This window comes from Syngnathus floridae, chromosome 7, assembly GCF_059516105.1.
Source record: "Syngnathus floridae isolate MCC-2025c chromosome 7, RoL_Sflo_1.0, whole genome shotgun sequence".
NCBI classification, from domain to species: domain Eukaryota; kingdom Metazoa; phylum Chordata; class Actinopteri; order Syngnathiformes; family Syngnathidae; genus Syngnathus; species Syngnathus floridae.
The window spans coordinates 10,117,798-10,140,509 of NC_142419.1; the positions used below are offsets into that span (position 1 = coordinate 10,117,798).

Genomic DNA, 22,712 nt, shown 5'->3' on the forward strand with positions numbered 1-22,712 from the left:
TACCTTTTATCAATTTCCAACACACTTGAGGTGTAAGTATCTTTATGAACTAAAATTAAACATAGATTAACAAGCCAGAAGTCATCACGGACATGTTTCAGTTGAGCTTGTCCAGCCCTCTGCACATGTTCGCAAGGCCAGCTGTTGGTCAGGTGTATGCGTCATATGGATTTTGCGTTTTGACATTCTTGATGAGAAGTTGACAGCTTTGATGAAGACTTGGGTCAAAAAGGAGGAACATGCCTGCAAGGGACTATGTGAGTGATTGATATTGGCAACTGTCTCGCTCTTTCTTAGCATGTCTGTATGTGATGAAGCAGCATGTGGCTCGCGGGCAGCTTGAATGTAGCCAAATACCAGGCTAGCATCTCTCCAACAACTAGTTGCCATTTTGACGTCGGTCCAAAGCAGGACTTGAATTCTAACTACGTATATCACCCCTAACCATGTCCTTAAAGATGAACATTTCCCCACATATTTACTTTTATTATTTTTTGGTGTTTTTTTATTTTATTTTGATTAACTTAGTCATTTACTTTAGTTCAGTTTTATTGATACTGTTATTCATTTGAATTAGAATTTCGGCAGCCATTTTTGTTTGAAGGTACCTGCTTTTATTGATGGATTTATTTCAGTTTTATTATTCATCTTTACTGTTTGTCTTGGATGGAGGTTTTTGTTCTAATTACATGCTAAAAAACATTTCTTGTGAACATTTTATGCACTTGTGTGTATTGAAAACTGTGTGCGTTCGTGTGTGTGTGTGTGTGTGTGTGTGTGTGTGCATGGTAGGGCGTCGGGGGCGCCATGGCGAATGCCTCCCCAGACCTGGACAACGCCGACGCCCAGCGCCAGCTCAACAACAACAACCGGCCTGTCAGCTCTGCATTTTGGGAAACGGAGTGCACTAGCTCCAAGTTGTTTGAGTGCTCCCGCATCAAAGCCCTGGCAGGTAATCGGAACTAAACCTAGAAGATATAAATAAAATAAATAAAATCGTTCAAAAAGCAAAGGACAGTGACATTCGTCTAAATAATTTTTTTTTTGCTTTATCTTCCGTGATACCAAACCAGCTTTGAAAGTGTTTTTCTCTTGACATCAACTTGACTGAACTTTAAGACAAATATTATAAGATATTTCTTGTAAGAGATAATGTGACGACAAATGTTTTCTCTTTGGAAAAATGTCACTGGTTTTATGAACTGGCTCCTCTCTGTTCATCACGTTGTTGAGAGTAGATGCAGTGCACATCAGTCCAGTAAGGAACACAAACTAAATCGCTCAGGAGAAAAAGAAAAAAGAATAAACCCATTAAATTTAATACAGAAAAAAATACTAAAAATAATTTTTGAAAGTCCACATATGTAAAACTATTTTAAAAGGGCAACATACAGTGAAACACAGTTACAAATATTTAAAATAATAATTAAATCACTTAAGTGTTCTAGATATGAATCGGAATTATTAATAAATACTTAAAGATTTTCTTTCAATTAATTGTTAAAACCAATTAATCACCCAGCCCTATGTTACATTATACTCTTGTCTACACTACGTCCAAATACTCTTTCTCTAAATCCTTTCAGAGGAACGAGACGCCGTCCAGAAGAAGACCTTTACTAAATGGGTTAACTCCCATCTGGCCCGAGTGTCCTGCCGCATCTCAGACCTCTACAATGACCTGCGCGATGGCTACATGCTCACGCGGCTGCTAGAGGTCCTCAGCGGGGAGCTGCTGGTGAGAGTTGTTTCCAAACGTGTCACTTGCCCTAAAAACACTTAAACGGTTCAAATAGAAAATTATTTCTGACAAAGGAATTGTAGGCAGTGGAATAGGTCATGAAATTCAAACATCCACTGTTATTTCATTTATAGAGGTTTTTAAAGGCATTTAAAGTACTCTCATTCCATGCTTCTGAAAATTCCACAAAGATGGCAGCCACTTGTCATGTTGCTAACAAAACGCTGACATGCTATCACTCGGCACGAGCAGCAAATGCTGACGTTATATTTATGTTTTCTCACCGCTCCAGCCGAGGCCGACACGAGGTCGCATGCGCATCCATTCTCTGGAGAATGTGGACAAAGCACTCCAGTTCCTCAAGGAGCAGAGGGTACACCTGGAGAATGTGGGCTCACATGATATTGTGGACGGGAACCATCGTCTCACACTGGGCCTCATCTGGACCATCATCCTCCGTTTCCAGGTACCATGCAAAAACTAATATTAAAGACTAAAATGATAACAAGCAAAGAGCTGATGGGCGAACATGCGAAGAGCCTAATGCCACTGATGCCAAATCTGCAGTAAACAGACATTGGTTTTATTTAAATTTTTTAATTTTTTATGTTAAGCTTTGATGCATTACGACCACTGCTGTGGTGTGGAGGCTTTAGTCTCTCCCTTAAGAAAAGCACAGATGCATACATTGACAACCCCCTCACCCCCAATGTAATAATAGTGTCTCGCCATGTGGTGTCCTCAGGCTGAACTGTATATAGGGCCTCAAAACTGCCCCCAAAACCGCTCAAATGAATATAATGACTTGCCCTTGTAGTCACCCAATCAGCTGCTTGGTATTTTCTGAATGTCAACCACAGCTTGGGGGGGGGGGGTCTTTCAAGGCCTCACACAATAGAAAGAGTCCACACAATAGAAAGAGTCCACTCACACACACACACACACACACACACACACACACACACACACACACACACACACGCATCACAGTGAAGATGTGTGATGCAGGATGGTCCAGGGTGGTCACAAGCTACTGTGTTTATTATACATCAGTGGCACATAACAGTAAAATAGTTATATGGCATCATCTGGACTCTCGCATGGCCTCCCTTGGTCTCAGGGGATTCCCTGCTCTCATGGGAGTTTGATGCAGAGGCCACATGGACCGCTTTACTTTATTAACTATTCTTTTAATTATCAAGATACATGCTAATATGTATATATTTGTAGGAGCCATAGGTCCAAAATTGCTGTATTGATTTACAAAGATAAATAGGTGCATACATGTATACTTGACCACGTTTCCTTACACATGTAGTTCTTTTGTAAAAGAACGTCAACATTTGAGAGTTTCTTTCTAAGGAACAATTCCTTCTCGCACTTCTTGTCTCTGCCTTTCCTCTTTGTGCTTAAAGAAGAATGCTTTGACAGTACACTGAAGAAGACGAGGAAGATGAAAAAGGAGAGGAGATGGAGGAGGTGGAGAGAGTAACTAGAAAATGTATTTTTAGAAGCATGCAGTAAATAGAAGTACGCTTTCAATCTCATCAAGTGTTGAAGTCAAGATCACACAGAGGAGTTTACTGGCCCTTCAATTCAAACAAATGTATTGTGTAGAAGAGAAGAGGTTTTTAGTTGGTCATTCAACATAACCTTGAATAATTAACCATGTGCTTCTTCACAGAGGCATTATTACTTGAGCTCATGCGAAATAATGAAAAATAAAATCCGTTAAGCAGCAAGGAATGATTAAATAACACATGCATTGTTTAAAAAGCGGACATTTTGGAAACTTAGCTTTACTTTTATTCCAATAGTTATGGGTCTGGAGTACCAAGCCACCCACAAGACACAATATGGTCGTCTTTTTGAAACCAAGCTATCATTTATAATTATTTTGTTATTTTATGCAGTCTTGCCAGGAGTCATTGAATGTTGTCTGTCGCCTGTGTCGTAGGGAGTGTTGTTAATCATTGTTGTGTGTTTGCACAGATCCAGGTGATCAAGATCGCCACAGCTGACAACCGAGAGACGCGCTCAGCCAAAGATGCTCTCCTGCTCTGGTGCCAGATGAAGACTGCCGGGTGAGGGGAAAGTCCACATTAGCGCTAACGTACTTAGAGCATTTTATTTTATTTATTCATCTATCTATCTATCTATCTATCTATCTATCTATCTATCTATCTATCTATCTATCTATCTATCTATCTATCTATCTATCTATCTATCTATCTATCTATCTATCTATCTATCTATCTATCTATCTATCTATCTATCTATCTATCTATCTATCTATCTATCTATCTATCTATCTATCTATCTATCTATCTATCTATCTATCTATCCATCCATCCATCCATCCATCCATCCATCCATCCATCCATCCATCCATCCATCCATCCATCCATCCATCCATCCATCCACCCACCCACCTACCCACCTACCCACCTACCCACCTACCTACCTACCTACCTACCTACCTACCTACCTACCTACCTACCTACCTACCTACCTACCTACCTACCTACCTACCTACTTACTTACTTACTTACTTACTTACTTACTTACTTTGCTTTTTAGGTACTCTGAGGTGAATATTCAGAACTTCACCAGCTGCTGGAGGGATGGCCTGGCATTCAACGCTCTCATACACAGACACAGGTTGACATGTTTTTTTTACATCACATTACATTATTCTATGTTGAGCTATTGCAAGCATTTTTTTACCAATCTCCCAGAAAATTCAACCAACTGTTTTTACTGGCATGTGATTTGAAAACTAGTTATGTACTATATGTAATTTTATTTGAGACTATCATACATTTATTTGGGTTCACAATCATAATAGCCCTCCGAAGTAAACCAAAACAACGATGTGTCCCTTGATAAAAATGCATTTGACACCCTGATCGAATATTTTGCCCACAACATTTGCACCAAAATATTGCTAACAGCTTTTAGTGTGATGTTAAGCTGAGATTATGTCTTTTTGACATTTTTTAACATTTTTTTTTACATTTGTTATAACTTTTCTTTTTTGAAATTTTTAAAACATGAGCCAGCAAATAAATACTGGCATTTTTAATGCAACTAAATAAAAATCAAAACTAGTACAAAACCTAGTGTAACATTTACTCTATTGTTTATTTGTTCTTAATAAATATTTTTAAAATAAAAACCATTTGTAAACCATGAAACAATTTCACAATAATAAAAGATAGTTTGAAAATAATAAATATATAAACTTAAATGAAACACATATAAATGAGGAAAAAAGAAAATTAAATGTATTACTTTTATTTGTTATTTTATGGTATATTAATGTATAGATGTTTCTCAAGTAGATCCAGCAATGTTATAGTATGTGCCCTTGTTTACATACGTATGTTATTGGCCATTTACAGTATTTGTACAACCCAGTCTGCATCCTTATTCATTCATTCGCCATAATGGTCCTTTTGTGTTTTAAACTCCTCTTTTACTTGACCTAAAATACCCCACCCATCCAGTCTTCAATTGAGGGAATTCAAATTGTGGGAATGTGTGATACAGAGATAGGCATGCAAGTTAAATGGTTACTTAAAGTGAGTGTCTAAAAGTGTCCTACTTCTCCAGACCAGATCTGATTGAGTTTAACAAGCTGACCAGATCCAACGCCACTCACAACCTGCAGCAGGCCTTCAATGTTGCCGAGCAGAACCTGGGCCTCACCAAACTGCTGGACCCTGAGGGTGAGTACTGGATCTCACTTGTTATTCATGAGTGCTCTAAAAATAAGGTTTGATTTCTTCATGCACAGATGTGAACACAGAGAATCCAGATGAAAAATCTATCATCACCTATGTGGTCTCTTACTACCACTACTTCTCCAAGATGAAAGCTCTCATAGTGGAGGGCAAGAGAGTCGGCAAGGTAACAGACGGTTCATCCCCACCTTATTCCAAACGTGTTTGGGTCCAACCAGTCATCATGTGCTTCAGGTCCTGGACAATTGTATTGAGTCCGAGAAGCTGGTGGAACGTTATGAGGCGCTGGCGTCGGATTTGCTAGAGTGGATCGAGAAGACCATCGCAGTCATTGGCAATCAGAAGTTTGCCAACTCACTAACTGGGGTTCAGCAGCAACTTCAGGCCTTCACCACCTACTGCACTGTCGAGAAGCCCATCAAGTGAGTTGAAGGCCACTCCAAAAAATGCAAGTGTAGAAATTAGATTCAAAGGACAGCCCATTCATCCATTGATTTTCATGAGAAAGTTATTTCCTACGATAACAGAACAGAAAAAACACCCCAAATCAAAATTTGTTTGACAAGGAAGCTTTTTTGGTCTGATTTCACCATGCAATTATTTGACTCACTCCAATGGCATTAGCCGCAACATCTGTAAGGCTGTCTGACTTTGAGGCAGGAGTAAACAAATCTTACCATTGTCCGACAATCTCCCTCAAAGCAACTAAAATGCTGTCCCACGTCAAGATAACTTTTCTTGACCGCAGGTTCCAAGAAAAAGGGAACCTAGAAGTCCTTCTCTTCACCATCCAAAGCAAACTAAGAGCCAACAACCAGAAAGCCTACATGCCTCACGAGGGAAAGCTCATCTCTGACATCAACAAGGTGGTCTTACGAAATATTAGTCTATTGAAGTTAATTTGCCTGTTAGCCTCACGTAGCGTCTTTCCAGGCGTGGGAGCGACTGGAGAAGGCGGAGCATGAGAGGGGTGTGGCTCTGCGCAAGGAGCTGATTCGCCAGGAGAAGCTAGAGCTGCTGGCTCAGCGCTTTGACCACAAAACCACCATGAGACAAGCATGGCTCAACGAGAACCAGAGGCTTGTGTCACAGGTACTGTGAAGAATAACACCTAAGCACCCGAGGCTTCTTGATGTCATAGAATGAATGACTTGGTAGTGTCTTAAAGCTCACCCCGTCAGGAAGTCAGAAGAAGATTCATCCCTGTATGACTTTCCATTAAAAAGTTATTTCCAACCGTAATCAACCGTGAATGGCTGAAACAGCTGAAAATCTTGGCTCGTTTTCGTTTTCCCTTGTCAGAGAAGAAAGCTCACTCATAAAAATGTCAAAGTAGAAGTTAGATTAATCCCTGTGTGACTTTCAGTTAAAAAGTCATTTCCATCTAACAATCCGTGGATTTGTGGAAGGCCGAAACATCCCAAATCAGAAAGTGGATACTTCTCTGTACACCTAGATAGATGCGGGTGGTACTTTCCTTATTTAAATATGGGTGTAGAAATCAGATTCAGTCTGGCATAATTTTCAGTTAAAAAATGTTTTTTATCAACTGTAACGATTTGTGGATGTCCGAAACAGACTAAATGACATTTTCTGACACCGTCGACGGAAACAAGAGGCAACTGGAAAGCTTACCCCTAAATGTTAAATGTGTGAGATGAGGTTAAAACTCATTCCAACTCTAATAATCTAAAACACTCGAGCGGTTGCCTACATCCTTGAAGGGGGTGGCTATTGGGGTAGAAGTTTAACATGTCCACCAAAAAAATCTTCAGAATGTTCTCCGTCCCCACTAGGACAACTTCGGCTACGATCTTCCTGCGGTTGAGGCAGCCATGAAGAAGCACGAGGCCATCGAGGCAGATATTGCCTCATACGAGGAGCGAATCAGTGTGGTGGTGGAGCTGGCCTCCGAGATGGAGGTGGAGAGCTACTACGACATCCGCCGCATCTTGGCCCGCAAGGAGAACATCCTGGGACAGTGGAGTCTTCTGAAGGAGCTGGTTGCAGGCAGGCGAACCCGGCTGGAGAAGAACCTGGCCCTGCAGAAGACCTTCCAGGATATGGTCTACATGATCGACTGGATGGAAGACACACAGGTAGCTGAAATGTTAGAACAATTTACAAATTGTTAAACGTGTATGTAAAAACGTTTTTAATAATAATTCTTATTTAATTCACAATGTAAAATAATTTAAAAGCTTGTGCATGTTATTAATATTTTTCTTTTTATTTTGACAGTATTTTATTCAACCCATTATTTCATAAAATGTATTTAAAAAATGTCAAATTGTTTATTTTATAAATTGGTATGTATTATTGTATTATTTTCAATTAATTTATGAATGACATATATTTATTTGAAAAAATAATAAATAATTTTAAGACAACGATTAAACTTATGCAACAAACTTACATAAAAGGTCTCTTGCTAATGTAAAATGCTCGATGGACCAGAATAAAGAAACCTACTGTATGTGGCTCACAAGCCATAATTTGCCCACCCATTGTCAAGTAACTTCAAGATCCATCTATCTATCCACCGACTGTTACAAACCTCCTTCCCATCTCCTTTGTAGGCCCAACTGCTGTCTAAGGACTTTGGGAAGCATCTTCTGGAGGTGGACGACCTGCTGCAGAAGCACAGCCTGCAAGAGGCCGACATTGGGGTGCAGGCTGAGAGGGTGGAGACGCTCAATGTCGCTGCACTCAAATTTACCACCATTGAGGGTACACATAACACTAATTTACCCACATAGAGGCTAGCAACCAGAAAATGACTGACTTTGTATTTCTCATCTCCAAGGTTATCAGCCATGCGACCCCCAGGTGATCCGTAACCGGGTCAATCACGTTTTGACCTGCCTAGAAGAGCTAAAGGAGTTGGCGGCCAAGCGGCGCTCTGAGCTGGAGGAGTCCAGGCAGCTTTGGGCCTTTTTCCAGGTCTAAGATTGAGGCTCAAATTCTATGCTAAAATGCAAACATGTTAACATGTGTCCTCCAAACAGGAACTGGAGGAGTCTGAGGCCTGGATCCGGGAAAAGAGCGCCATCCTGGGGGCTCAGGGCTATGGCAAAGACCTCAGCAGCGTGCTCAAGTTACTCCAGAAACATAAGACCCTCGCTGGGGAACTGATGGCCCATCGAGCCTTGCTGGAGGTGTGTTTGTTTGCGTGTGTGTGCATGCTTTTGTCCATGTGTGTTTGTGTCCCCTCTGTCAAGCATAAATGGAAAAATGATCAAGCTTTTCAAATTGTCTTCAGGCGACTATCCAGGGCGGTCAGCAGATCCTGAATGAGAAGAACTTGGGTACAGTGGGCATCCAAGAGCGCATCCTGGATGTGACTGACGAGTGGACGCGGCTAGAGGAGCAAGCTGCGCAGCGCCTCGCCCACCTACAGGAAGCGCTCAACTTTTTCCAGTTCTCCACCGAGATGGACGACCTGGTGGCGTGGCTACAAGACTCCTATCGCCTGGTGTCCAGCGAGGACTTCGGCCATGATGAATACTCCACATGCTCACTACTCAAGAAGCACCGTGGCGTCAGCGAGGATATCAACAAGCATCGGCTGCATGTGGTGGCGCTGCGCAAACACTTGACAGTGCTGCCGCTGCGTTACACAGAGCAAGAGGTGTGTGCAATTATTATTATTATTTTTATATTATAATTGATCAGCCATAGTGATAAATAAAGATGTATGGAAATTGGAGAATTGGTTAGTAACTGGTTGATGTTGTCTGATCTCCGTTTTGGTGGCTTCTCCATGTGATTTTGTGCAGGAGGTACAGGTTCGGATGGTTGAGGTGGAGCAATTGTACACAGAGGTGGTGGAGGTGGGCGTCCTCCGCCAACAGTGGCTCCACGACGCTCTGGCCGTCTATCGTATGTTCAGCGAAGTCAATGCGTGTGAGCTGTGGATAGATGAAAAGGAGCAATGGCTGAACAAGATGGAGATTCCCGAGAAGCTCGAAGACGTGGAGGTGGTGACACACCGGTAGGACACTGCCGGAAAGAGAACATGTTTCCACTTTATCTTCATGTATATGTTCAGGTGCTTAGTCATGACATGAGGTTATCTTCTATATTTTTAGAGAGGTGACAAAGTGCTTAGCAAAACAAGCAAACATTACATAGGAAGGGTAACGTTACATTCAACATTCATGTTTTTTTTTTTTACAGGTTCGAGTCCCTGGATCAGGAGATGAACAGCCTAATGGGGAGGATATTGGATGTCAACCAGATAGTCCAGCAGCTTCTGGATGGGGGACATCCGTCCTCCACAGAAGTCAGAGGCTGTCAGGACCACCTAAACTCCAGGTACTGACACAAAAGCCACTTGAGGTTCCAACTGGGGAAGACCTTGAAGGAAGTAAGGTCAAGTAAGGTCTTCAGTAGAATGGAAATAAGGAGAGAAATGTAGATCACACACTATGTATCTGATCTAGTTTACATATTGGTCCCGTGCCAGGTGGAACAGCATCGTGGCTCTGGTAGAGCAGAAGAAGAATCAGCTAGACAGCATGCAGCGTCTTCAGAACTACTTGTTGGAATGTAGCGAAATTAAGTCTCAGATACAGGAGAAGCGCAAGGCCATCGACGCTACCCAGTACGCCGGCAGCGATCTGGGTGGCGTTCTGTCTCTGCAGCGCCGTCTCTCCACCATGGAGGGAGCCCTGTCTGTGCTGGAGCCCAAGCTGATGCACCTACAGGTATGCACGGCGGGGAACGTAAAGATTTTACATTTCAAAAACACTTGAATTTTTCTTTTTTTGTCTATAATGATAGAGAAGCAAAGGAAGAAATGTCAGTCCTAGTTTAATTTTTACGGATGCAGGAGGAAGCAGAGCACCTCGCCACCGCCCATGCCAGTCGGGCCACGGAAGTCCTGCTTCCTTTCGACGGTATCAGCGTGGAGTGGGAGGAGCTTAAACGTACTCTGCAGGGCTGCGAGGACTCACTTATGGTGGCCGGCAGGTTGCAGAGCTTCATCCAGGTAAGCAGATGGCGCTCATACCAGTTAACTGCTAATTACTCAAAGCATTAAACTGTTTATTTAATCCAGAAAGTCAAAAAATACTCCATGTCACACTTTCATTGCCATGTTGCTGCATCCCACCAGGACTTGGACTTGTTTCTGACCTGGCTAGTCCAAACGCAGACGTCTGCTGCCTCGGACCAGCTGCCCAATGACTTGGAGGAAGCTGAGAAACTCATCAACAAACACGCTGCACTCAAGGAAGAAATAGGACGGTGTGTACCTTTGTGTACTCACACAACACTTTATCATAGAAAAGAGTTAACCGGTTATTCTCCGCAGGTACGAGGAGGACTATGAGCGTCTGCAGGCTATGAACGAGCTACTGGAGTCAGAGGAGGCGCCTCTTCCACAGGCCGCACTGCAGCAGTGGCTGCAGAAGCTGGACATGGGTTGGAATAAGCTGTTGGAGATGTGGGAGAGCCGGCGGGACGTCTTGGTGCAGGCACACATATTCCACTTGTTCCTGCGTGATGTCAAACAGGCAGAGTCCTTTATCAATAACCAGGTGAGGAAGGTTAGGGTTTTAACCGATTAGTGATATGTGAAGAAAAAGAACATCCAAATCAAATATTTTAGTCCAACAGAAGCCCTCAATCAAAGTCATTTGTTGCTATGTGATATAGGAGTCGGCACTGGCCCACGTGGAGCTTCCCACCACGGTGGAGACAGTGGAGGCTGCGGTGAAGAAGCACAAGGACTTCACCACCACCATGGAGCTCAACTTGCACCGCATCAAGGCCGTCATCGAGGCCGGCGAGAGCCTCATCAGCCAGAACAACATCTACTCGGAGCGCATACGAGAACGTGTAGACACCCTTGCCAATAGGTACTCAACCTTAAAATGATCTTCATTTATTATGCCCTCTTGCTTAGTGCTAAACCATAATGGAATATGCGATAGATAGGCTTGTGGATAGCATCAGTGTCATGGTGTGATAAACTCTTCGATCAATGGTTATTATTAATAATATTATTTATATTTATAGCTGAGAATATTTTTTTCTGGCCTTTTTGTTATTTTGTCTTTGTCTGTTTTTAAATTCTTTTTTAAAAAAACAACTGAAGGAAAATATGTTTAATTGATTTATAAATAAATATTAAATAATAAATATTTTAAATTAAAATATATTGCAATTATAGATTCAACCTTTTGCATTTTAATAAAAATTCATTAAAATTAAATGAGTTATCATTATAACATGGAAGAATTTGAATCAACTATGTTTTATTATCAATACAAATCAGATACAAATACTCACACAGTTGAAAATTTTTGACCCAATACTTGTGTCGACATAGTGTATTTTCTGTAAACGTTTCAGACAGACAAATGTGATTGCAGCTGTTGCTTTGTTATTCAGCCACTATTCAAAAACGAGCATTTGCAGCCGGAACTGACACCTGCCCATGAAATTTGTCTGAATGTGTGTGTGTGTTGTGTGTGTGTGTGTGTGTGTGTGTGTGTGTGTGTGTGTGTGTGTGTGTGTGTGTGTGTGTGTGTGTGTGTGTGTGTGTGTGTGGTGGGGGCAGGGCTGAGAGTGTTGACGGGCGGAGGGGTTTGTGCGCTTATCCGCTCAATATAAAGAAGCATGTACCGTGATTATTCACTGTTACATTTCAGTGAATTAACAATTCTAATGCATCCATTTATGCTGCAGTTATTATTTTTAGAGAGTCAAATTGTCAATAACATGCACAGAACTTTCACAAGATGATCAGTGTGGGGTTTTCTTCCTTTATTTCTGGAATTTGTGTAATAGCAATTTGTGTAATAGTAAAGTAACAAGGACACATCTGTCCTGCAAAGTTTAGAGCAACAGTGTCAAACTGACATTCTTGCATGTTGGGTTCAGGGGCAACCAGAACCGGGAGCAGGCCCAGCAGTGGTTGGAAAAACTCAATGACCAGTGGGCTCTCCAGAGGTTCCTCCAAGATTGTCACGAGGTGAGTACAATATGTTAAAGACCTTCTTTTGTCAGTGGCTTTGTAAACACTATGTTTTGGTCATATGGTATAAATTGTAAATGTGTCGAAATTTGTCACCCCAAGTCATGCTATCATTTTTACAATTATCACCAAAATATCATATTCGATTCGCCATTTTCCCCAAAAAGCACAACAAAGACAACAGTAAAACATCCAAAAATTCCAAAACAAACTGAATGGGTTTGGATCATACCAACTCCTTTGCTCCAAAACAGTTGGAATCACATGAACCACAACAGTCTCAGAAGAGTCAAAACAAAATCCTTTGTTCACAAAAAGTCAATTTCCAGTGTCCATTAAAATGGATTAAAATGGGCCAATTTGAAAGAATACTTGTCTATTTGCTGGTGTTCAGCTAGATTTTGTTTTATGTTGCATTTGCTTTCTTTTTACATTTCCATGACCAGTCAGGGAAGAGAGCAATGTCACTTTTTATTGTTGTTGTCTTTTGGTGGCATTTTGAATAGCTTGGTTTATCAATTGATCTACAGCAGATTAAATACACATTTGGATTTCGAATACACTTTTGGTCTGTGAATTTAGGAAATCTTCCTTTTCTGGACCTCAAAACTGGTTGAGTTTGTGCAACTTTGTCTCTGCTCAATTATTTATGAGTGTGGCTTCTCATCACTAATTTACTGCATGAAAAGGAATGGACCTCACGCTCTATAATTATACAGTATGGTAGTAGAATGTATGTAAAATACAAGATCTTCAAATACAAGAAATTTAGTGTGAGAAAATGTTTTTTAATTCACTGCACAGTTTTTTCGTCATTCGTGGCACAATAGGTGTGTTCAAAAGTATTTTTGACAGTCACTTGGGTCCTGCTTTACATGCCAAGAGCAAGTTGAGTGCAAAGTGCAGTCCTAAGTGTGTGCATGGGTGAACTCTCTTTTGGTATTTTCAAAGACAGGCACAGTAAGAAATGGCCGTTTGCGCTGTTGTGGGAGTGAACACAGCAGACTTACTTCCTGGCTCTAGTATTGAAGCGCATATAATCGAGGCTTAGCTGTGTGCTTTTTTAGAAACCGCAGTAAGACCTCCACTCGCAGGTGATGTAAAGTTGAGCAGGTCGATCACAAATCACCAACGTGAAGTGGGCACAATATATAGTTGAAAATGCTTTTGTATGGTTGTACAACACAATATATGTGTACTGCTCGCTTAAAAATATTACCCAGAATGCCTCCCTGCCATCGCCCCTGTGCACTGAGGCTCAGCATGTCGGCTGGTTGAGGACAAGTCGTTGTATGATTCCTGCTCGTGCGATGCGACTGCAGTCGGGTGGCCAACTGCAGAGGTGGGGGTGGGGTGTGTAGAAGTGTGTGTCCTTTTCAAAGGAAACACACATACACACTTGCTCCATCATCAGCTGTGTCCGGTAAGCCCTCCCCACTTCCCCCTCCTCCCTTCGCTTCCCACCTCCCTCAATGAAGGTGGGAGGTGCCAGCGCATCATCTCGGGCCGTCTGCCATTTTATTGTTTTGGAATAAGGAGGGGGAGGAGGAGGAGAGCGAGTTGTTTCCCCCCTCTTTCTCCTGCGCACGTGCTCGGATGCGGACCCTGACGACGAACCCCTGCCCCCTTCTCATCCTCTTCCTCCTCCATCTCTTCATCCTCCTTGGGCCATTCCCGTTAAGGAGCGTCGCCGGTAAAAGCCAGTTTGAGTTGAAGGCGATGCTGCATGCGGATTTGAGGATGTTGTTGCCGGGAGACCACGATGCTGTCGTGTGCGTGTCGCGCGTGTGTACGTAGGGATTCCTGCTCGCTCGACATGTGTGTACTTAGTGACGACTTATAAGCATGAGTGTATGACCTTGTCCCAGTATGCTGCTCTGCTGTGTGTGTTTGCTAATGTGTGTTTAAAGTGACTTATGACAACATGGCGTGTGTTTTTGTGTGTGAGTGTGCGTGCGTGCGTGTGTGCTTGTGTGTGTGTGTCTTCAAAACTTGTGCGTGTTAGGGAGGAGCAGTCTAAAAATGCTTTAGTCAGTTGAATTGATTTTGTTATATCACAGTTGGTTTTTTACATTATTCTTTTATAGAAGCAGATACATATATAGAGGAATATCAGAAAGATGCCTGTAAATCTGAGTTAGTTATGATTATTTTGTTCAATTATTTTTTTAACCAAAACATTTTTTTCAAGGATTAAAGGAAGATATTAGAACACACCTTGAATCTAAATACTGTTCTATTTGATGATTTTACATGCATTCCAAGATTTTAATAAAATTTATATATCGGTTACAAGCTTTGTAGGAAATAGAAGAAAAAAAATGCAATTAATCGCAATTAAAAAAAATTCAATAAATTACTTTAAAAGTGTAATTGCCTGACTGCTCTAATATATATGTATATATGTAAATATTTGTACAGCATGTATCAACTAACTTAATAGTTGGTTGCTTTCAAGCAATATCATATGAGGCATCTCTCATTTCTTCATGATGACAAATCTTGATTGATTGGTTGATTGGTCGGTTGATCATTCAATTGATTGATTGATTGATTGATCGATTGATCGGTTGGTTGATCAATCGATTGATTGATCGATTGATTGATCGATTGATTGATCGATTGATGGATCGATTGATTGATCGATTGATTGATCTTTCTCCACAGCTGGGCGATTGGGTGAGCGAGAAGATGTTGATGGCGAGAGATGGAAACCGCGATGACACGCAGAAGCTTCACAAGAAATGGCTCAAGCACCAGGCCTTCATGGCGGAGCTGGCGCAGAACAAAGAGTGGCTGGACAAGATCGAGAGGGTGAGACAAGTTATCCTGATATCCTCATTCATGACAAAAAGCATATCATGCACCGTCTAGGATACATATTGCGTAAACTGCGATTCATCTTCTTTATTCTTTATATCGTAATTGCCTTCCATACGTATTTTAGTTCAAAGTATATCCTGACTTTCCTATTCCTTGCAGCAAGTCACATATATATCATGCGCTGTTAGTTTTAAGCTGGTCCATTTTGTTGTGATTTATCTTTATTGTTACCTTTGTTGTGTTTCATGCTTACTGTCTGTTAGTTCAAAATCAATCCTTACAATCGATCCTACCTTTCCTCCTTCTTTGCAGCAAGCTTATCATGCACTGTCAGGGTTTTTTCTTCATTGTCATTGATACCTTTCACACTTTATTTCAAAATCAATACCATCAATATATCTCGACTTTCCTCATTCTTTGCAGCAATTAACATGTCATGCACTGTCAGGGTTTTTTTTCACGCACTGAGAGTCATTTTCTTCTTTCTCGTTGAGACCCTTCACACTTTTTTAAGTTCAAAATCAATCCTGACACTCTTCCCTGAGTTTTTTTTATTCCTCGCAGCAAGCAGCATATCATCACGGTTATTTTGGCATATTACTGAAAACTGACTTCCATTTCTTTGTTTGAGTTTAAAATCTACCAAAGTCTTTTTTGTACTTTTGTTCCACACTCATTTTAGTTGAAAATTATTCCGGACTAGTCATCAGTATTTTTTTTATTTCTCGCAGCAAGCAGTATATCATACACTTTTTATTGATATAGTACAGTGAAGTGCCTTTTGTCTTTTTATGCTTTCATTGTCTTGATCTGTTTAGTTCAAAACCTATCCTGGCAATCTATTATTATTTTCTTGGTCATCGCATCATGCAACGTATGGGTTGCTTCAGCATAACATTCCAAACAGTCTTTCACCTTCTATATTTGTCCTTTCTTGTCTTTGTTGATGCCTTCCAATGTGTATTTCATTCCAAATTAATATGCTAACATAGTTTCCTCATTCTTAGCAGCATATTACTACTTTCAGTGTGACACTGCAAAAAGTCTTTCTTCTTTTGCTTTCTTTGTTGCCATCTTCTATGCTTGCATTGCCTGAGCTAATTTGGCATAATACTGCATACACCAATAATCCAAATTATAGAAGGAGATACAATTTTTGATTATTTCATGCAAACCGATGCTAATGCTACATTAAGTGGATTGCAGGAGACATTTGTTTCGTGCTAAACGTGTTACTACATGAGTGTCACTCAAGCCACTCTTGAGCTCAACGATTCTAATTGTGAGGATATCAAACTGGGGACTTCTCAGCCGAGGCGCGTTTGCTGAAAACCAAAACGAGGTCACGCGTGCGCTCACTTGTGCGCCGCATCACGCTTCCTCTGCAGTGTGTGAGTGGGCACGGCTGAAACTAAACTCCCCCGCTGGGAGGGCAGTGAGAGAAAATGGCCTGTATACCAACCATGACTTAACATTAAAAGTACAAGTACATTTACGGAAAAATAATGGCATGAAGAGCTCTCCAATCAGACTGGAGAACAGCATCCTGATTAAAGGGCTGCCGTCTTGTTGCGGATCCTACGGTTTTTCGCTGTCCTGGTTGCGTCTCCCCTGAGAGCTTATGACTATTTTTGTCCTCAATGAAGACACAGACAAGGACTCTTTGAAGTCAGAACATGCGTGGTTAACAAGTGATGCCTTGATGGGCCTGAGAGGCACTAAGAGTCCAATTTGAATGTACGGATGCACACAATAGCTTGGTTATGTTGAATACATTCTAGTTTGACAGACTGATTTTGGGATTACATTGCGTGGTGTGCTGTATTGATGGGGTCACATTCATTTTCTAATTGCATTGGTGATTATGAAACGTGAGCATCCAGCTTGTTCACAATTTGCCACATCTCAGAAAAACAAAGCAAACTTCATTCAGGCAAGGGGTTGTCGTTTACCAGAATATTCACTTTGTTGCTTTTGTTTGATAGTGAGGTCACACTTACTTCGTATTTCCCATAATCACTTTAGGCACAGGAAGCTTGTACTTATTTGCTGGCCATTAAGCCTTCTCCTGCGCTGTTGGATTGAAAGCATCATTATTATAGCACAAATGTTGCTTCCACATGGGGAGCCAGTATGTGGAATGAATGACTGTCAGGTTTCTCACACTCAGGGGGTAAATATTGACACACTAGCTGTGAGTGACATTTGGAGGCTAGCAGATGTCTGTCGCTATGACACGCGCAGATCTGTACGTGTTAGCTTCTGTCAGGCGACCTTGTTCACTGTGTTCCGTCTGTGCTCCGGAGATTTCCTCATGTAGTGTTTTTCAGTAAACAATTTTACAATTGCAATTTTGTGATCATGAGGAGTGGAATCACCTTCTATGTGAAACAAAAATTCTGCTTAATTCTGTGCTTTATTGTTTTTAAACATCTTCTGTTTCATGGAATAAACCTGAAAGACAAGTCACTGTATTGTCAGTGGAAAGGAATTTAAATAAAACCAAAAATTAAGATTTTTCGAGAAAAAAACTAAAAAAAAAAATTGTATTACATCACCCCTTTGCTGTTGGCAAAAAGTGAAAATCGTTTGGCTGGGGGATGGGAGGGAGCAGGTGTGTGTATGTGGGGGGGGGGGTCTGTGTGTAATTTAATGGTACATCATCTGCACTCCCCTCCCCCACAATTACCATGCTCTCTCCTTTTCATCTGCAATCCCCCATCACAGATAGACCTACTCATGCACATGATGGCATATGTCTGTGCTGCCTTTGTTTTCATTTAAACACCCACATGACAAGTGCATAGTGTTCTTGACATAACATGATGTAACATCGCAGGAGGGCCAGCACTTGATCCAGGAGAAGCCTGAGCTGAGCCCGCTGGTGCGTCAGAAATTGGAGCAAATTCGTGAGTGCTGGCTGGACCTGGAGAATACCACGCAGGCCAAGGCCCAACAGCTCTTCCAAGCCAACAAGGCCGACCTGCTGGCTCAAAGCTACCGCAGCCTGGACCAGAGACTAGGGCAGATGGAGGGCCAGCTGGCCTACGTGGACCGCGGCCACGACCTGGCCACCGTCAACAGGCAGCTGAAGAAACTGCAGGTAGGGACTGCAATTTAGACTTAACCCACCGACACCTTCCAGACGAGACACATGTATCTACCCACCTAAGCTACCCAATTAACCCATTCAGCTATGACCTATCTACCTTCATGGTTTTCTCTGTCTCTGTGCCTTCAGACCATGGAGTGCCAGATGGAGGAGTGGTACCAGGAGGTTAGTGAGCTGCAGGCTCAGGCAGCCGCCGTGCTGCAACAGACGCGAGCCAAAGAGACAGTGGCTGAGCAGCAGGCAGCAGTCGAGGCTCGCATGGTGCGGCTTATCGAACCCCTCAAGGAACGCAGACGTCTCCTTTTGGCCTCCAAGGAGGTGCATCAGGTGGCACGAGACCTGGAGGATGAGATGGTAAGTTCGTGCAACAATAAAAAAAAATTGAGAATGCCATTTGGGTAATAATAATTCTATCTATAATACTGTTCTGTCATCATATTGTTCACATTTTTCACTCTGCACTTATCTTTCAAGCGTTTCTGTAGAACACAACGGTGATTTCCAACTGTGCAACTTTTATAGGCTTTTATGTGAGAACAATGCTGCCATGCTTCACTGGTGGGTTTTTTTCTGGCTTTTGTGTGACGCTAGTGTCAAGTAAGATTTACTCTTTTAGGCTTTTTTATATTATAGCACACTGCTATCGTGCATTGTTACGCTCTCAGAAACTGAAAAAAAGCAAAATATGAGTCGTTGAGGAGAAAACGGCTGCTAAGTCAATCAAGTGTACTACAAAAAGCCTGGACAAGTACACGTGAGAGATGTGAACAACATGAAGTGTAGTGGCAGGACCGTATGTGCAATGTAGTTCGACTTTCATTGTCTCTTAATGCATGTTCTCGTGTGAACAACGTCTGACTCGTCAATGCATGTTGCAGTTGTGGGTGCAGGAGCGCCTCCCATTGGCCATGAGTCAGGAACATGGTTCTTCCCTACAGTCGGTGCAGCAGCTCATGAAAAAGAATCAGGTGGGATTTATTTATTTTCTCTGTTTAGCAGTATTTAAAATTATTTTAATCTGTAATACAGTGGTGGGCAAAATTTGGATCACGAACCATATTTGGCTCACCCAATATTTATATTATTAAGGGTTTTTTAATGATTTGGCCATTTTACAAAAAAATGTTAAAAACAAATAAATAATTGGTTGATTTATTGTACATACTGATATCACTTTGTTAATGAAAAACATTCATTACATTTAACGATGTTTTAGTCATTTGAATAACTACTGGTAATTGTTTGGTCATCAAAATTGAATTATTAGAAATAATTTGTATTCATTTATCTTATTAAATTATTTGATTTATTGTAAATAGTCAAATAAAAAGTGTTATTGAAATACACATTCAAAAAATATACTTTTAAATAATTGGTTAATGAATTTTGTTTAAATTATAAATATGGATGGATGGATAATTAAAAACTGAATTATTTATTGAACATACTATTGTTATTATAGCAAGCTCTTATACATATACAACTGCCCATTTCAAAGAGTAAAGGTGTCCCTAGACATTTAAATTTGCACATCCCTATTATTGCGTCGCTTCCCTTTCTTATTCCAGACTCTCCAGAGGGAGCTCCAGGGCCACCTAAGCCACGTGGAGGACGTCTTGGAGCGTGCAGCCATCTTCGCCTCGGTCCGCAGTCCCGATGCCAACGCTGTGCGGGCGGGCCATGAGCAGCTATCGCAGCTGTGGGCGCTGCTCTGGGCCGAGACGGAACGCCGGCAGCTGGTGCTGGATGCCATGTACCAGGCGCAGCAGTACTACTTTGACACGGCTGAAGTGGAGGCCTGGCTCAGTGAGCAGGAGCTGCACATGATGAATGAGGAGAAAGGGAAGGTGAGAAGAAAATATGTATTTTTAGGATCCCACAACACAACCCATATGTGACACAATCAGGAAATCACCCAAAAGGCCCAACAGTCGAAATTATTTGAGGCTTGAAAATTATTTTCTGAGTTGCCTCCATAAATCTTCTTCCTTCCTCATCATTTTTGTCTTCTTCCATTCAGGATGAGCCGAGTACCTTGCAGCTGCTGAAGAAGCACCTGGTCCTGGAGCAGACCATCGAGGACTACGCTGAGACCATCGGCCTGCTGTCCCAGCAGTGTCGGCAGCTTCTGGAGATGGGACACCCTGATTGGTTAGCAAACAAACACATTATTACAAGACAGTTTTTGGACAAACTTGAAAATCTTCATAGACTTTTGAAATCGATTAAAAAAAACTTTTTGAAGTAATTGGAGAGTCTTTAAAGACTTTTTGGACCAACTGAGAATTGTAAGAGGATTTTTAGACCAATCGAATTTCAGTCATTAAAAACTGTTTGGTCTAACTAGGAAATCCAGAAGACATTTCTAATTGATCTAATTTATTCAGATTTTATGTCTACTGTTTCTGGCACAGTGAAAAAATCAGCAAGCGTCAGTCGCAGATGGATCGCTTATACGTGTCCCTGAAGGACCTGGTGGAGGAGCGCAAGAGCCGCCTGGAGCAGCAGTACTGGCTCTACCAGCTCAACCGCGAGGTGGATGAACTGGAGCAATGGATCGCCCAGAAGGAGGTGGTGGCCAGCTCGCCTGAGCTGGGACAGGACTTTGAGCATGTCACCGTAAGTTCTGACACTGAGGATTCCGCAATCACCTGCATCAGAAGCATAACAGTAGGTAAATTCTGTCCGAAAGGGACAGCTTTACCGTTATTCTTGTGATGCTGTAATTTGGCAAAAAGGCACTCTTAAAAAAAACACAAATGTCAAATATGTTTTAGTTGCTCCAGGAAAAGTTCACGGAGTTTGCATCAGAGACGGGCAGAACGGGTCAGGATCGCGTGACGGCTGTCAACCAGATGGTGGACGAGCTTATCGATTACGGCCATGCTGAGGCCGCTGTCATCGCAGAATGGAAGGACGCCGTCAACGAGTCGTGGGCTGAACTGCTGGAGTTGATGGAGACAAGAGCGCAAATGCTGGCTGCCTCGCACCAGCTGCACAAATTCTTCACGGACTGCAGAGAGGTGAGCTAGCTGCGCTGCTCAAGTCATACGAAAGAATGGTTGGACTGACGCCCTAATGTGAGAACTTTGAGTGAACATCCAAGAAACACACACTTAAAAAGTCCAGAAAAATCTGATGTTCTTAAAAATTTCTGTGAAGACATTTTCAAAATTCTTCCAATTTTTTATAGTATTAAAATGTTAGAGAAGTATAAAAAAGTTGTTGTCTTTGAATGTCTTTAATCGTCTTTAAATGTCTTATTATTAAAAAAAAATCAGCAGCTTGTGCTTACGTGCTTTCCAGGTTCTTTCTCAAATTGATGACAAACACCGCCGATTACCAGAGGTGCGCATCCGTCAGAGCAGCACTGCCAACCCCAGCACGCTGCAGAGGCTGCTGCAGGGCTTCGAGCAGGACATCCAGCTACTGGTCACACAGGTACGGCATCTTTGTCACCCCTGATCTGAACAGGTAAAGAACTTCTAAAGGCATTGTGGTCCGTCAGGTGCGTCAGCTGCAAGAGAGTGCTGCCCAGCTAAGGACCGTGTACGCCGGCGAGAAGGCGGAAGCCATCGCCTGCCGCGAGCACCAAGTCATGCAGTGCTGGAAGGAGCTGCTCACCTCCTGCGAGGAATGTCGGCTGCAGATCACCACAGAGACGGACAAACTCAGGTTCTTGAGCCTGGCCCGCGATCAGATCATGTGGATGGACTCCATCCTCTGCCAGATCGACACGGGGGAGAAGCCGAGGTACATATGCGTGCGGCACCCTTTGATAGTGTTTTAATAATTATTTGTGTTAATTCTGAACCCACAGTGGTTGTGATTAGGATTTCAAGCTTGGGTTAGGGTGGGTTAGGGTTGCAAACAAGTGTTAGACCTCAAATTAGGGTTTAAAGACAGATTTGGGGTTTTGAAATGTGTTTCACGCCTAAATTAGGGTTATAAACAAGGCTGAGGGTTTCAAATTAGGGTTAAGGTTTTGCTTTGGGATTTTGGGATCAGCACATTTTAGTTAAAAATTGACTTACACTGTCTGAAACTTTAGGAGCAAAATGCCACCATTTCAAATTCTGGTAATCATGTGACGTTGTACTGATATGTTCAGGGATGTGTCATCTGTGGAGGTTCTGATGAACTATCACCAGGGTCTGAGGAATGAGGTGGACGCTCGCAGTCATAGTGTGATGGAATGTATCGACATGGGAAAGATGCTGCTGGCGGCTAGAAACCCGGCAGCTCACCAGGTCTCAACTCAATACTCATACATACTCAAGATTTCTCAACTTTTATTTTTGCCAC

At 42.0% G+C, this 22,712-nt stretch overlaps 1 protein-coding gene and 1 long non-coding RNA gene across 6 annotated transcripts in view; one reads left to right on the plus strand and one right to left on the minus strand.

Annotated features, from left to right (window-relative positions):
- The window catches only part of sptbn4b (spectrin, beta, non-erythrocytic 4b), a 31,304-nt gene that overhangs the window by 1,543 nt on the left and 7,049 nt on the right, over positions 1-22,712 (plus strand). For all 5 annotated transcript variants that reach the window (XM_088380683.1, XM_088380682.1, XM_088380684.1 and 2 more), the window contains exons 2-35: positions 793-952; positions 1,587-1,738; positions 2,034-2,207; positions 3,734-3,825; positions 4,322-4,402; positions 5,357-5,472; positions 5,541-5,653; positions 5,722-5,909; positions 6,236-6,353; positions 6,421-6,579; positions 7,284-7,586; positions 8,067-8,217; positions 8,294-8,430; positions 8,496-8,645; positions 8,750-9,118; positions 9,267-9,481; positions 9,667-9,804; positions 9,956-10,196; positions 10,322-10,480; positions 10,607-10,737; positions 10,805-11,030; positions 11,149-11,351; positions 12,379-12,469; positions 15,140-15,286; positions 18,135-18,398; positions 18,537-18,761; positions 19,286-19,375; positions 19,976-20,254; positions 20,428-20,558; positions 20,822-21,026; positions 21,185-21,430; positions 21,714-21,848; positions 21,916-22,160; positions 22,519-22,657. In XM_088380683.1, the coding sequence (XP_088236809.1) occupies positions 808-952; positions 1,587-1,738; positions 2,034-2,207; positions 3,734-3,825; positions 4,322-4,402; positions 5,357-5,472; positions 5,541-5,653; positions 5,722-5,909; positions 6,236-6,353; positions 6,421-6,579; positions 7,284-7,586; positions 8,067-8,217; positions 8,294-8,430; positions 8,496-8,645; positions 8,750-9,118; positions 9,267-9,481; positions 9,667-9,804; positions 9,956-10,196; positions 10,322-10,480; positions 10,607-10,737; positions 10,805-11,030; positions 11,149-11,351; positions 12,379-12,469; positions 15,140-15,286; positions 18,135-18,398; positions 18,537-18,761; positions 19,286-19,375; positions 19,976-20,254; positions 20,428-20,558; positions 20,822-21,026; positions 21,185-21,430; positions 21,714-21,848; positions 21,916-22,160; positions 22,519-22,657 (5,958 nt within the window). In that variant the 5' untranslated portion in view covers positions 793-807. The remainder of the gene's footprint in view (positions 1-792; positions 953-1,586; positions 1,739-2,033; positions 2,208-3,733; positions 3,826-4,321; positions 4,403-5,356; positions 5,473-5,540; positions 5,654-5,721; positions 5,910-6,235; positions 6,354-6,420; positions 6,580-7,283; positions 7,587-8,066; positions 8,218-8,293; positions 8,431-8,495; positions 8,646-8,749; positions 9,119-9,266; positions 9,482-9,666; positions 9,805-9,955; positions 10,197-10,321; positions 10,481-10,606; positions 10,738-10,804; positions 11,031-11,148; positions 11,352-12,378; positions 12,470-15,139; positions 15,287-18,134; positions 18,399-18,536; positions 18,762-19,285; positions 19,376-19,975; positions 20,255-20,427; positions 20,559-20,821; positions 21,027-21,184; positions 21,431-21,713; positions 21,849-21,915; positions 22,161-22,518; positions 22,658-22,712) is intronic.
- LOC148395135 (uncharacterized) lies at positions 3,532-6,428 on the minus strand. The gene is made up of 3 exons (XR_015859412.1): positions 6,165-6,428; positions 5,676-6,002; positions 3,532-3,818 (listed from the first exon to the last, which is right to left on the minus strand). It is a non-coding gene; the product is annotated as an uncharacterized LOC148395135 (long non-coding RNA).